Raw genomic sequence first — 12,886 nt, forward strand, 5'->3', positions numbered from 1 at the left:
GGTGACTTGTGTTTGCTTGGCTGAGAGGCCGCAAGGAGCCTGCTGGGTTGGGATGCCTACTTCAGGAGTGGTTTCCACCCTGATGGAGCATTCTGTGATATTAGGAAAGAGCAGGAGAGAAAAAACTTGCAAAAATGTGTGCCCAGGAATGTTGGCAATGGCCATGAGGAGGAATAAATGTCCAGTGGAACAACTGGTCTCGCTGATCTAGTCAGAGGCAAAGAAGGCATTAAGTACCTCATCCATTACGTTATCTCGAGGTCTTCACCAGATTTCCCGCATATCTAATAAAGGATGATGGTTCTCCTTAATCTTCCTTTATTTATAGTATTTTTATAAACAGTTTTTCATTGTCTTTGAGAGTCACAGAGAGATTGAGCTCCAGCTGGGCTTTGGCCCTTCTATTTTTCACCTGCACAGCCCCATAACATTCAGGACACAGCTCCAGACAAACTGACAGCATGCATGAGAAGGAAACACAGAAGAGGTGGAACCTGTCAGCTTTCCATTCTCTTCTGTGGCTCTGTGCTGCAATGCCATTCAACTGGTTATTCCTGTATTATCCAAACTTTCCTGATGCTGCTGTCTTCTCAGAGATAGCACAATAACATGCAAAGTTTGAACTGTCTGCCTGTAGACATGAAAAGCTGACAGAATGGAGCATCAGTGTGGGGCAACCTTGAGAAACTGCAGGATTTTGCCTACAGAAACCTCTTGGCATTTACAAGGAGAAGTGCCCAGTCCTGAAACAGAGGAAGAGGAACCCCACACATCAGGGCAGAATGGGAGCCTGATGAGTGAGCAGTGCCCAGGAGGAGGAGGGCCTGGGCACCACGAGGGATGCCATATGAGCAGTGGTGCCTGCTCAGCAGCAGCTAGGCCAGTTTCCCACAGAGCTCCTTACGAGGAGCATGGCCACCAAGAAGATCTGAGTTATCAGACTCCTCAGAGATCCAGTGTGGCACTACACAGAAGAGGGTCTGCAGCCAGCAGGAAAAGACATACAGGTCTAGGAGTCCCTAGGACAGCCTGGTGTGGAGAGGATCAAGGGCTATGGCAAGGCTGAAAGTCTCAACAGGGCTCAGGTCTTTGTGTCCATGGCTATGGCTGTTGTCTCTGCCACTGAGGCCTAGGAGGAGACAGCTGATTGTTAAAGCACCAGGGCCTCATTGTCTCCTCGCTGCCACTCATGAACCAAGCAGGGGTCGTACCATTCTCCTGCACTTGGCAATGCACATTCCTATCTCCTACTGCCCCAAAAAGAGCCCTGAGCAAGGTGTGAAGGGAAAGGATACCCCTTAAAATGGGATGGATGTCAGGGCCTGGCCCTTGTTCTTGGTGACACACATCCAATTATCCTATACATCAGTGTCACCTTCACATTGCCTTTGTCTCCTTGTCCTCACTGCCTCCAGTGTTCTGCTCTAATGAGCTCCAAGGGAGGCTGTGTCAGTGCTGGCCCTCAGGGGGACACTGCAGGAAACTTGCCTCTGAATTGCACTTCTGGAGAGATGTCTTCAATTGTCTCTGAGTGCCTGAGGTTTGTGGGCTCATCAGCAAAGCCCCCAGGATGGTCTTTGCACTGCCTTGGGCTGATGCTGTGCTGCTGAGCTGGGCTGGGCTCGTGGGACAGAGAAAACTCATTTCAAAAGTGTTCCTGTTGCAGAGAGACAGCTGTGCCCAGGAGCAGCTCCTCTACACAGTGCAGCAGGGCTGGGGGCTCTGACCGCAGCTGGCACACAGAGAGGAGGGAATGAGAGAGGGGCTGAAGGCACTTGGCAGTGGGAGGATGCTGAGAGCTGCCTGCAGGAGAAACCTGCACAGCCCTTGACAAGGTAAGTGCCTGGCTGCAGGGCCATACAGCTGCAGGTCCTGGAAGGGTCTTGTGCTGGGTCTTGTTTCTGGGAGGGCAGTGGGCAATGCAGTAGGCTTTGAGAGTCCTGCTGGGTTGCAGTGTGAGGTGAGAAAGTCTGGCAGAAGCCCCTTGGAGTGTCATAACCCAGCTGCCCTTTTTAGCGAAGAGTTGGGTGTCCAAGTCTCCTCCAGACACTGCAGGGGATGCAGATTGGGTATTGGGACACCCCAGATTTTGAATATCCAGCTCTGTCCATGGGGCATTGTGCTAGGCTGCATGCTTCTTTCCCGCAGGATGCAGCTCTCTCGTGGCATCCTTGTGTTATCCAGGTACCTCAAGGAGAAGACCCCTCTGTACTAAAACCATGTCTGTGCTGCTGGATGGCTGTCTGTAGGCAGCTGGAGTGAGGCCTCTGCAGCCTTTGCGAAGAGGGAAAAGCTGAGATCCTGCTCATGCACTTGGGGATAAGGTGAGGATTCTGTCCATCTGCACTGGGGTTGGAGCTTCTTTGCTTTAAGCTGTCTCCACTTCTTTAGAAACGCAAGAGTGTGATTGTTCTACTAAGCATAAAAAAATCTGACTCGCTCTACAGTGTGGTTGGAGGTGTTCTTTGCAACAACCCTGCAAAGTTCATGGATCCCGTAAGTGGACTGAACTTGAGTTTCCCCCTTGTTCCTACTTTCTGACTGCTTCAGAGAAGGAAGGACACTTCTAAAGGCCCCAGCAATCCATGCTTGCAGTGCCAGTCTCACCCAGCATCAGCTGGGACTCAAGCGATGGAGCTGCAGAAAGCTCCTTTTGCAAAGAGAGGCTTCAGATGAGAGTGCTCTAAGGCTTGCAGTAGGTTTTCCTCAGAGAATTGTCTTCTAAACTTTTTCTGCCTTCTGCTTCTCTAGAGACAACTCTTCAATGTCAGAAAATGCCCAACGTCAGCTCAGTGAGTGAGTTCCTCCTGCTGGCATTTGCAGACACGCGCGAGCTGCAGCTCCTGCACTTCACACTCTTCCTGGGCATCTACCTGGCTGCCCTCCTGGGCAACGGCCTCATCCTCAGCGCCGTAGCCTGCCACCACCGCCTCCACACCCCCATGTACTTCTTCCTCCTCAACCTCGCCCTCCTCGACGTGGGCTGCATCTCCACCACTCTGCCCAAAGCCATGGCCAATGCCCTCTGGGACACCAGGGCCATCTCTTACCAAGGCTGTGCTGCCCAACTCTTTCTCTTTGCTTTCTTGGTTGTAGCAGAATATTACCTTCTCACTGTCATGTCGTATGACCGCTACGTTGCCATCTGCAAGCCCCTGCACTACAGGAGCCTCGTGGGCAGCAGAGCTTGTGCCCAGATGGCAGCAGCTGCCTGGGGCAGTGGCTTTCTCAATGCTGTCCTGCACACGGCCAACACATTTTCCTTGCCCCTCTGCCAAGGCAATGTTGTGGAGCAGTTCTTCTGTGAAATCCCCCACATCCTCAAGCTCTCCTGCTCAGATTCCTCTCTCAGGGAAGTTTGGGCACTTGTGTTTAGTGTTTCTTTAGCCTTTCTTTGCTTTGTTTTCATCATGTTATCCTACGTGCAGATCTTCAGGGTAGTGCTGAGGATTCCCTCTGAGCAGGGCCGACACAAAGCCTTTTCCATGTGCCTCCCTCACCTGGCTGTGGTCTCCCTCTTTATCAGCACTGTCATGTTTGCCTATCTGAAGCCCCCCTCCCTCTCTTCCCCATCCATGGATCTTATTGTGTCAGTTCTCTACTCAGTTGTTCCTTCATCAGTGAACCCCCTCATCTACAGCATGAGGAACCAGGAGTTCAAGGATGCAGTAAGGAAACTCTTTGGATACATGCTTCTTTGCAATCAATAATGTTTGTGAGTTCCCTGATTATTTCAGGAACTGTGAAGAAAATTTTTGTTACTATATTTCTCTATAAATATTTTCTACATTATTTTTCTTTTGATTTAAATTATGTTATCCTTAACCTGCTACCTGATTTTCTTATTTCTATTTTTTCATTTATAGTGACCCAGTCATCTAATTATTGAAAGAAGCAGGTTATGTAGAGAAACATAATAAATAAAAAACAAAAACAAAAGAAAACAAAACAAAAACATCAGAACTACATTTTATCAGCTGCCATCTCTTCCCATCCTCTCTGGAGCTGGGGTAGAAGCCCCAGCACACAGGAGGGGCTCAGGGCCAAGAGCCCAGCTGCTACATGGAGTTTGGGTGGGGGCTGTTGCTTCTCTGGAGCCATGGCCATGGCCAGCAGCAGGACGTGGCCTTGTCACTGCTGCTCTCTTTTGGCTTTCAGTGTGTTCTCCTGTGCTCTTTTATTCGGATAAGCAGTCAGATCTCATAGGCCTTGGTGACAGTCCTGTTCCCTCTGCAGTGGCATCCCTGTGACTGCAGGCAGCAGCAGGCACTGTGCAACCCTGGGTCACAGCTGCCTCTCTGCAAGCACAACAGTAACAGGAGGGTCTTCCTCAGGGCAAACCCAGAAGCCTGGACATCTCTCCAAAGCTGCTGCCCGGAATACAGCCAAGAGGTTGCTCCCTGCTTTTCTGTTTTCTGGGGTCAGAGTGCCGGGTTCTTCACCTGGGGCTCAACAACCCCAAGCAGAGCTACAGGCTGGGAGAAGAGTGGTTGTAGAGCTGCCTGGCAGAGAAGGACCTGGGAGTACTGGTTGATAGTCGACTGAATATGGGCCAGCAGTGTGCTCAGGTGGCCAAGAAGGCCAACAGCATCCTGGCTTGTATAAGAAGCAGTGTGGCCAGCAGGGCTAAGAAAGTGATTGTCCCCCTGTACTCAGCTCAGGTACTGAGAGGAGAGTGATGTAACCACTTGAGAAGCTAAAGTCAGAAAGAAAAGTTGAAGTGACTTGGAGTATTAATGGGCCCCACTGAGGGCTGTTACTAACAAAGCCTCCCCAGGGCCTTGTTAGGGCCGATAATTGGAGGCCATGGTTACAGATAGGCAAAGCACTGTGCTGAGAAAAATCTTGGTTGGTTTTAGTGAAGCAGAAGGGCCAAGGCCTGACCACAGCCACTGGCAGAGGAGACCCTGCACACCCATGTCTGGCTCAGGGCTAGTCTTGGGGTCTGTGGGATGTGGTGGGTACTGTGATGCTACTAGAAGAACTTCATTTTGACACCTCCACACACCTGCACGGTGTTGTAAGGAAGCAATGCCAACAGTCAGCATGCCAAGCAGGTGCCTTCTGCTGGCCTAGCAGGGCCACTGCCAGATGTCAGCCCAAAAGTGCAGCTCCCAGGGAGAAGTCAAGGGTGACCTGCCACCTCCAGACACAAGTGACCTCACAGTCCCTTTGCGTGACACGTTCCTGCTGCTGCCCTATCAAGTGCAGAGACAGAAGTGACCTCACAGTCCCTGCCACAGTCACATTCCTGCTGCTAGGGCAGGAGATGCTGAGGCTGAGCTGAGCTCATCACAGCATTCCCAACCTTCTTGTGGCCCACAAGCTGATCAGATCAGGGTGAGCAAGAGACTAAAGATAAAGGGAAGCGACTATAGGCTGTGTTTTGGCTTGAAGGGATACTTTGAGGTCAGGCATAAGAACAGTGGATTCCTGTCAGGGTGTGGAGTAGCATTTAGGTTTGGGGATTAATGTCAGTGATTAAAATAGTGCAAGGGCTTTATATGACTATTTTAAGTCAGTGTTACAGCAAAATCAACATTGCCTGAATGTTCTAACCTCAAAGAAATCATTCATTTCTGCTGGCCAAGCTCCTCTTTCCTCCTGCAAATCTGATATCTCTCTGGCCAGGCTTCTCCTGACTTCCCCATATCAGTCATCTTCATAGGGGCAGCTTTCTGATGGCTTTCATGATCTCAGAGTATCTGTCTCATATCCGTTGGCTACTTCTTTTTTGAGACTGATATGGCACCTAAGTAAGGATGGAAAATATCCCAAAGGCTGTAGGTGAACCCTGCACAATATGCCCAGCAGTTCTTGTACCATCCCAAAATTTTTTTTCCTGCCTCCAACTTCTGGATACAGAATGGCTTCTGTGCACCCAGGCTATCTTTTTCCAAACCCTCATGCATGGTTCAGTTTGCCCCAAGCGTCTTGGAGGCAGTGGCCCCCTCTGTGTCGAAAACTGAAAGCAGTCCTAAAGGATGACTTCAGGCAAAAGCTGACACCTCTGACATGACAACCCCTGTCCTCTGCCTGCTCACACCAGACTGAGCACAGGAGCTCTGGTCAGTCCACCTTGGAGGAGATCCCCCCTTAGGAGGGAAGTGCTGCAGTGGAGGTCAGCTGTGCCACTGCCGTGCCCACCGCCTGTCCCTGCCTTCAGTCCCAGCACAGCCCCACAGCAGCACTGGCACCAAGTGAGAGGAGCAGCTGGGCCTGATCCCACCAGCAGGGCTCAGCAGGACAGGGCAGCAGTGGCAAGAGAGCAGCTCTGCATGCCCCAAGTGCTGGTGCTCCCTGGCCGTGCTGCTGGGATGGGACTCTTTTCCTCTGCACCCCTGCACACGGGCACTGCCCCTGCAGGGCCAGAACAGGTCTCAGAGGAAGGATGTCAGACAAAAAAAGGCAGTTAAATCTTAACTTCCTTAAGGTTAAATTCACAGAGAGCATGGCTTCACATGTACAGAGTCTATGAGCTATATTCAACAGGTACATCCATTTCATTTTAATGGGTGTTCATTAGCTGAATTAATGTAATAAGAATATGCACAAACACAACCACACCAAAAACAAACAAACAAACAAAAAACACAGAAAAAAAAAAAAAAAAAGAAACACAAACAGGTATACTGGCTCTTCCTCCAATTATTGACATTGCAAGTCGCGTGCAGAAGCAGATCAGACATTTCTTGCATCCAAGACACATCTAGTCATCAATTTCCACAAGGAATCCTTGAGCTCCTGGATCCTCATGCTACAGATGAGGATGTGCTCTGCTGGAGGCACCACTGGGTACAGAACTGCCACCACCAGATCCAGGGATGGGGAGGAAATGGAGGGGGGCTTCAGGCAGGCAACCATGATAGGCCTGAGGAAGACGGACACCATGGCCAGGTGAGGGAGGCACGTGGAAAAGGCTTTGTGCCGGCCCGGCTATAGAGAAGACAGGACTGTCACCTACATCCACAAGGTCTAATCCAAATACACTGCTCCTAACCATGTCAGCTGGGCTCCTGGACCTGAGCCCCTCCCGGATGCTGGGGCTCTTTCCCCAGCTCCAGAAGAGATGGGAAGAGAAGGATACTGAGACCAATGAAATTCCACTGACATCTTTGTTGTCTTTCTCTACCAAGGAAGACTGGTTCTGTATGTACATTAGATGATGTGGTCAAACCTTACACAAGATGTAATATTCAGAATGCTAAGAATGAGATTATTAAAACCAAAATGAAATATTTTTCAAATACTAACAAAGAAATATAATTTAAGAAATGTTGTATCATTTTCCCAAATACTCTTTGATTTCTGTTAGGATTACTATTAATGACAAACTTATGATAACACTAGTAATGATAAAAATGATATGATAGATGATATGGAGAGGCAGGGTGGTGTCATACCAGTGTTCTTCTCATGGCCTCACACTGCCCACCACATCCCTCAGACCCCCAAGAAAAGTCCTGAGCCATACGTGGGGGTGCAGAATCTCTCCTCCCAGTGGCTGGGGCTAACCCTTGGCCCTTCTGCATCACCAAAACCAACAAAGACTTTTCTCAGCACAGTGCTTTGCCTGTCTGTAACCATGGCCTCCAATTATCTGCCCTAATAATGCCCTGGGGAGGCTTTGTTAGTAACAGCCCTCAGTGGGGCCCATTCATACTCCAAGTCACTTCTACTTTTCCTTCTGACTTTACTTGGTCAAGCGGTTACATCACTTTCTTCTAAGTACCCGAGCTTCATAGCCTCAGCACCAAAATACACCATGGAACTCATTAAAACACAGAAAGTCCTAAGGAGCCATATCTCTCCTACCACTTTCTTCAAGTATTCAAGACTTGTTCAGCTAATTGGAGAGCTTTCATTTTCTAGTTAAGGGGGAAGATTTCTAAGAGCATCTAATAAAAATCTTTCCTCATTTCAAAGGCTGTTTCAGTTTAGAGCATCATTCTCCTGGATATATTGGTCTAGGGTTTCTCCTTTGAAGCCCTGCTTAGGTGGGAAGAACAGGGGTTTTCCTATTTCAAAACAAAAAACAGGAAATCATGCTGCAATTTTCAAAAAAAAAACAAAACTCAAGTTCCTAATTTTGTTGCCTCCAGTGATGTTTACCTTCCCAAAAGGATGACTCTACATGATGTATTTTTCAGTGAGTAATAGGAAATTTCAGATAATTGTGTTAATATTAATCCATATCATACTAATTCAATGATAAATGATGCATGTCTTACTAAGGAAAGCATTAGAAAGACTGCTGATAGATGGGTGAGCTTGAACTCACTGAAACTCAAAGAATCAACTGGGTTGGTGAGAGTGATCTGAATGACTGAAGAGAAAAGAGAGGGCAAACCAGGAGAACCATGGGAAATGCAAAGGTCCAGACAGGCAGCTGGGAAAGGGGACATTCAGCTGTCTGACCGTAAGCAACCAGGGAAAACCTCCAGTGGCCCCGTTGTGTTTGAGGCACTTCCTTGGACTGGCAGATGTCAGAAAAGATCTGCAGGAGGCCGGAGCTCTTTGGGAAAATCAGGTGGAGCATGGTGGAGTTCCCAGGGCACCTCCACTGCCAGCAGTGAACTTTGTCCCTGCAACTGCAGCCCAGTCCAGCACAGAAAACCCCTTCAAAGACAAACCTCTTCTTCAGTGGGTTCCTTGGACTGACCTGGATTTGAAATAGCCATTGGAAAGCTGAGATACTCTCCCTTACTTAAACTAGACACTTGAACATCTGTTGATGACCTTCCTGGGTCATCTTTAGCAAACTCAGACTGATAAACTCAAGTACAGCATGCTTCAAATGGCTGAGGCAGAACAGAGCCCCACAGCCCCAGCCCCTCGCAAGGCACTGCAGCTGCTGGCCCAAGGGCAGCTCTGGGCCTCCCCAGCAACCCCCGCACTGGGGCCAGCCCCAGCTCATTGATGGAGGTCCGTGAAGCTGCAGGAGCCCTGTTCTCTTGCCTGGGAGATCCCCAGCACACAGTGCCTGTGCCATAGAACAGCTCCATATTCCTCTCCAGAATGCCATTTGCCATCAGACCGAGCAAATGCAGGACACTACCAGGGCACTGAAAGGCCAAGTATTGTTTTCTGGGCCGTGTGCTAACAAGAAGTCAGATCCCAGTCCAGCCCTTTGTCCTTCAGCGATCACTATAGGAATCTGATCCATCCTGAAGCCCAGAAAAACAAGAGGGCTGTCCAGGGAGGATCACCTAGGGTGTATTTCTGACACCAGCTTTAGAAGAGGTGTACAATGATGTGGAGGAGATGCCACTCTAGGGACATCAGGAAAGTCACCAAGGTGCATGAGATATGACGGCTAACCAACGTACAAGAGCACAAGAGAACAATGTGGAGACCAAAAGAGATCAGCAGTGAAAAGGCCACATCCTGTTGCTGGCCATGCTCATGGCTCCAGGGAAGCAGCAGCCCTGACCCAAAGGCAGCAGAGAGGCAGAGCCCAGTGGGCAGTGAGGGGCAGCCCCAAGGGCCACCGGGGCTGCTCCTGCATGTGTCAGCTGGACTCTTGGCACTGAGCCCCTCCTGCGTGCTGGGGCTGCTCCCCCAGCTCCAGAGGAGATGGCAAGAGATGGCAGCTGAGACCAGTGAAGTTATGCTCTTTTCTTGATTGACTATACCTACAGAGGAAGCCTAGTTCAATTGGTTGATTAGAAGATGTATTCAAAGTAAGTAAATTACTAAATAAATTAAATCAATATTAAAAATTATTTAAAAAATAAAAAAGAAAAATAATATGAAAATCTGTCATGTCCGTTTCTCAAATACAATGGTAGTCCTCAGAGGATTATTATTAATGATTACAATATGATAATACTACTAAATATGAAAATTATATGATACAAATCACAATAGTATTAACAACACTGATGCTTAAGAAGCACATATAGAAGCATTTTCCTCACTGCAACTTTGAGCTCCTGGTTCCTCATGCTGTAGATGAGGGGGTTCACTGCTGGAGGGACCACTGAGTACATAAGTGACACCACCAAGTCCAGAGATGGGGAAGAGATGGAAGCGGGCTTCAGGTAGGCAAATATGGCAGTGCTGACAAACAGGGAAACCACAGCCAGGTGAGGGAGGCACGTGGAAAAGGCCTTGTGCTTGCTCTGCTCAGAGGGCATCCTCAGCACAGTCATGAAGATCTGTAAATAGGACACTACAATGAAAACAAAACAACCAAAGAATAAAGAAACAGTAAACACAAGTGCCCCGACTTCCCTGAGGTAGGCATCTGAGCAGGAGAGCTTGAGGATGTGGGGGATTTCACAGAAGAACTGGTCCAAAGCATTGCCTTTGCAGAGGGGCAGGGAAAATGTGTTGGCCGTGTGCAGGACAGCAGTGAGAAAGCCACTGCCCCAGGCAGCTGCTGCCATCTGGGCACAAGCTCTGCTGCCCAGGATGCTCCCGTAGTGCAGGGGCTTGCAGATGGCAACGTAGCGGTCGTAGGCCATGATGGTGAGAAGGGAATACTCTGCTACAAACAAGAAAGCAATGAAAAAGAGTTGGGCAGCACATCCTTGATAGGATATGGCCCTTGTGTCCCAGAGGGCATTGGCCATGGCTTTGGGCAGAGTGGTGGAGATGCAGCCCAGGTCCAGGAGGGCGAGGTTGAGCAGGAAGAAGTACATGGGGGTGTGGAGGCGGTGGTCGCAGGCTACGGCGCTGAGGATGAGGCCGTTGCCCAGGAGGGCAGCCAGGTAGATGCCCAGGAAGAGCGCGAAGTGCAGGAGCTGCAGCTCGCGTGTGTCTGCGAATGCCAGCAGGAGGAACTCACTCACAGAGCTGATGTTGGGCATTTGGTGGTTCTGACCATAGGGTTCTCCCAAGGAGGGAAGCTGTGCAGAGGAGCTGCTCTGTGCTGTGCAAAGGAGCTGCTCCTGGGCACAGCTCTCTCTCTGCACCATGGCCCTCTTGCCACGAGCTCTCTCTGTCCCACGAGCCCAGGCCAGCTCAGCAGCACAGCACCAGCCCAAGGCACTGCAATCACTCCTCTGGGGGCTTTGCTGATGAGCCCACGAACCTCAGGCCCTCAGAGACAATTGAAGACATCTCTCCAGAAGTCCAAGTCAGAGGCAAGTTTCCTGCAGTGTCCCCCTGAGGGCCAGCACTGACACAGCCTCCCTTGGAGCTCGTTAGAGCAGAACCCTGGAGGCAGTGAGGACAAGGAGACAAAGGCAATGTGAAGGTGACAGTGATGTGTAGGGAAACTGGATGTGTGTCACCAAGCACAAGCGCCAGGCCTTGACTCCCTACTCAAGGAGGGAAGATCCTTTCCTTGACACATTGCTCAGGGTTCTTTGTGGGGCAGTAGGAGATGGGGATGTGCATTGCCAAGTGCAGGAGAATGGTACAACCCCTGCCTGGTTCATTGGTGGGGGCGAGGAGGCAATGAGGCCCTGGTGTTTTAATGATCAGCTGTCTCCTCAAAGACCTCAGTGACAGAGACAACAGCCGTAGGCATGGACACAAAGACCTGGGTCCTGCTGGGACTTTGAGCCTTGCCATAGCCCTTTATCCTCTCCACACCAGGCTGTTCTAGGGTCTCCTAGACCTGTACCTCTTTTCCTGAGGTCTGCAAACACTGTTCTCTGTGGTGCCACACTGGATCTGAGCTGATTCGGATAACTCAGATCTTCTTGGTGGCCATGCTCCTCGTAAGGCAACTCTGTGGATAGCTGGCCTGGTTCCTGGTGAGCAGGCACCACTGCTCGTATGGCATCCCTCGTGGTGTCCAGGCCCTCCTCTTCCTGGGCACTGCTCACTCAGCAGCGTCCCAGGCTGCACTGATGTGTGGGGTTCCTATTCTTCTGGTGAAGGACGAGGCTCATCTCCTTGTAAATGATGAGAGATTTCTATAGGCAAAATCCTGCATTTTCTCAGGGTTCCTTGACACTGATGCTCTATCCTGTCAGCCATTCATGGCTGCAGGCAGAAGGTTCAACGTTCATGTGATTGTGCTATCTCTGACAGGATAGTAGCATCAGGACTTCAGGAAAGTTTGGATAATACAGGAGTAACCAGTTGAATGGAACTGCAACACAGAGTCACAGAAAAACAGTGGGTGAAAGGCTGCCGGATTCTACTTTTTCTGTTCTTCATTCTCATGCATGCTGTCAGTTTGTCTGGAGCTGTGTCCTGAATGTTACAGGGCTGTGCAGGTCAAAGTTAGAAGGGCCAAAACCCAGCTGGTGCTCAATCTGGCTATGACTGTCAAAGACAATAAACAGGGGTTATATAAATACTGTAAATAAAGGAGGATTAAGGAGAATCATCATTCTTTATTAGATGTGGTGGAAATCTGGTGATGATCTAGATAAGGTAAAGGCTGAGGTCCTTAATGCCTTCTTTGCCTCAGTCTCTAGCAGGAAGACCAGTTGTTCCCCTGGACATTTCTTCCATGACATGGCCAGTGCAATATTTCTAAGGTGCACTTTGTAGCAGTCTTTTCTCTCCTGCTCTTTCCTACTACTAAAGGAAGCTCCACCAGGGTGGAAACCACTCCTGAAGTAGGCATCCCAACCCAGCAGGCTCCTTGCGGCCTCTCAGCCAACCACACACAAGTCACCTCAGCAGCAGCTTCCAAGCCAGGGGCCTGCTGCTGGCCTTGTAGCTTCTTGGCTAGACACAGCCAAGCCTTGTGCCTCCTGCTGCCCACTCATGGACTCAAGCAGAAGGGACAGGACAACCCATATGGGGGCCTTCTTTCTGCCTGGGTCCTCCTGGGTGTGTAGGCAGAGGGGATCCCCCAGTCAGCATGCCAGGCAGGAGCCTTCTGCTGGCCTAGCAGGGCCACTGCCAGATGTCAGCCCAAAAGTGCAGATCCCAAGGAGAAGTCAAGGCTGACCTGCCACCTCCAGACAGAAGTGAC

At 49.9% G+C, this 12,886-nt stretch overlaps 2 protein-coding genes across 2 annotated transcripts; one reads left to right on the forward strand and one right to left on the reverse strand.

The window, feature by feature from the left end:
- Nucleotides 1–2,774: 2,774 nt before the first annotated feature.
- On the forward strand, nucleotides 2,775–3,710 carry LOC311428169 (olfactory receptor 14C36-like; the record flags this gene model as incomplete). The annotated part of the gene is made up of 1 exon (XM_084539713.1): nucleotides 2,775–3,710. The coding sequence occupies one exon, from the start codon at nucleotides 2,775–2,777 to the stop codon at nucleotides 3,708–3,710; it is 936 nt and encodes a 311-aa protein (XP_084395839.1).
- A 5,427-nt stretch (nucleotides 3,711–9,137) lies between these two features.
- On the reverse strand, nucleotides 9,138–10,814 carry LOC311428170 (olfactory receptor 14C36-like; the record flags this gene model as incomplete). Its single annotated transcript, XM_084539714.1, has 2 exons — nucleotides 9,138–9,167; nucleotides 9,921–10,814. 2 exons carry the CDS (start codon nucleotides 10,812–10,814, stop codon nucleotides 9,138–9,140), a joined length of 924 nt encoding a protein of 307 aa, XP_084395840.1.
- Nucleotides 10,815–12,886: the final 2,072 nt, after the last annotated feature.

This window comes from Aythya ferina (assembly GCF_964211825.1).
Source record: "Aythya ferina genome assembly, contig: HAP1_SCAFFOLD_29, whole genome shotgun sequence".
Classification (NCBI taxonomy): domain Eukaryota; kingdom Metazoa; phylum Chordata; class Aves; order Anseriformes; family Anatidae; genus Aythya; species Aythya ferina.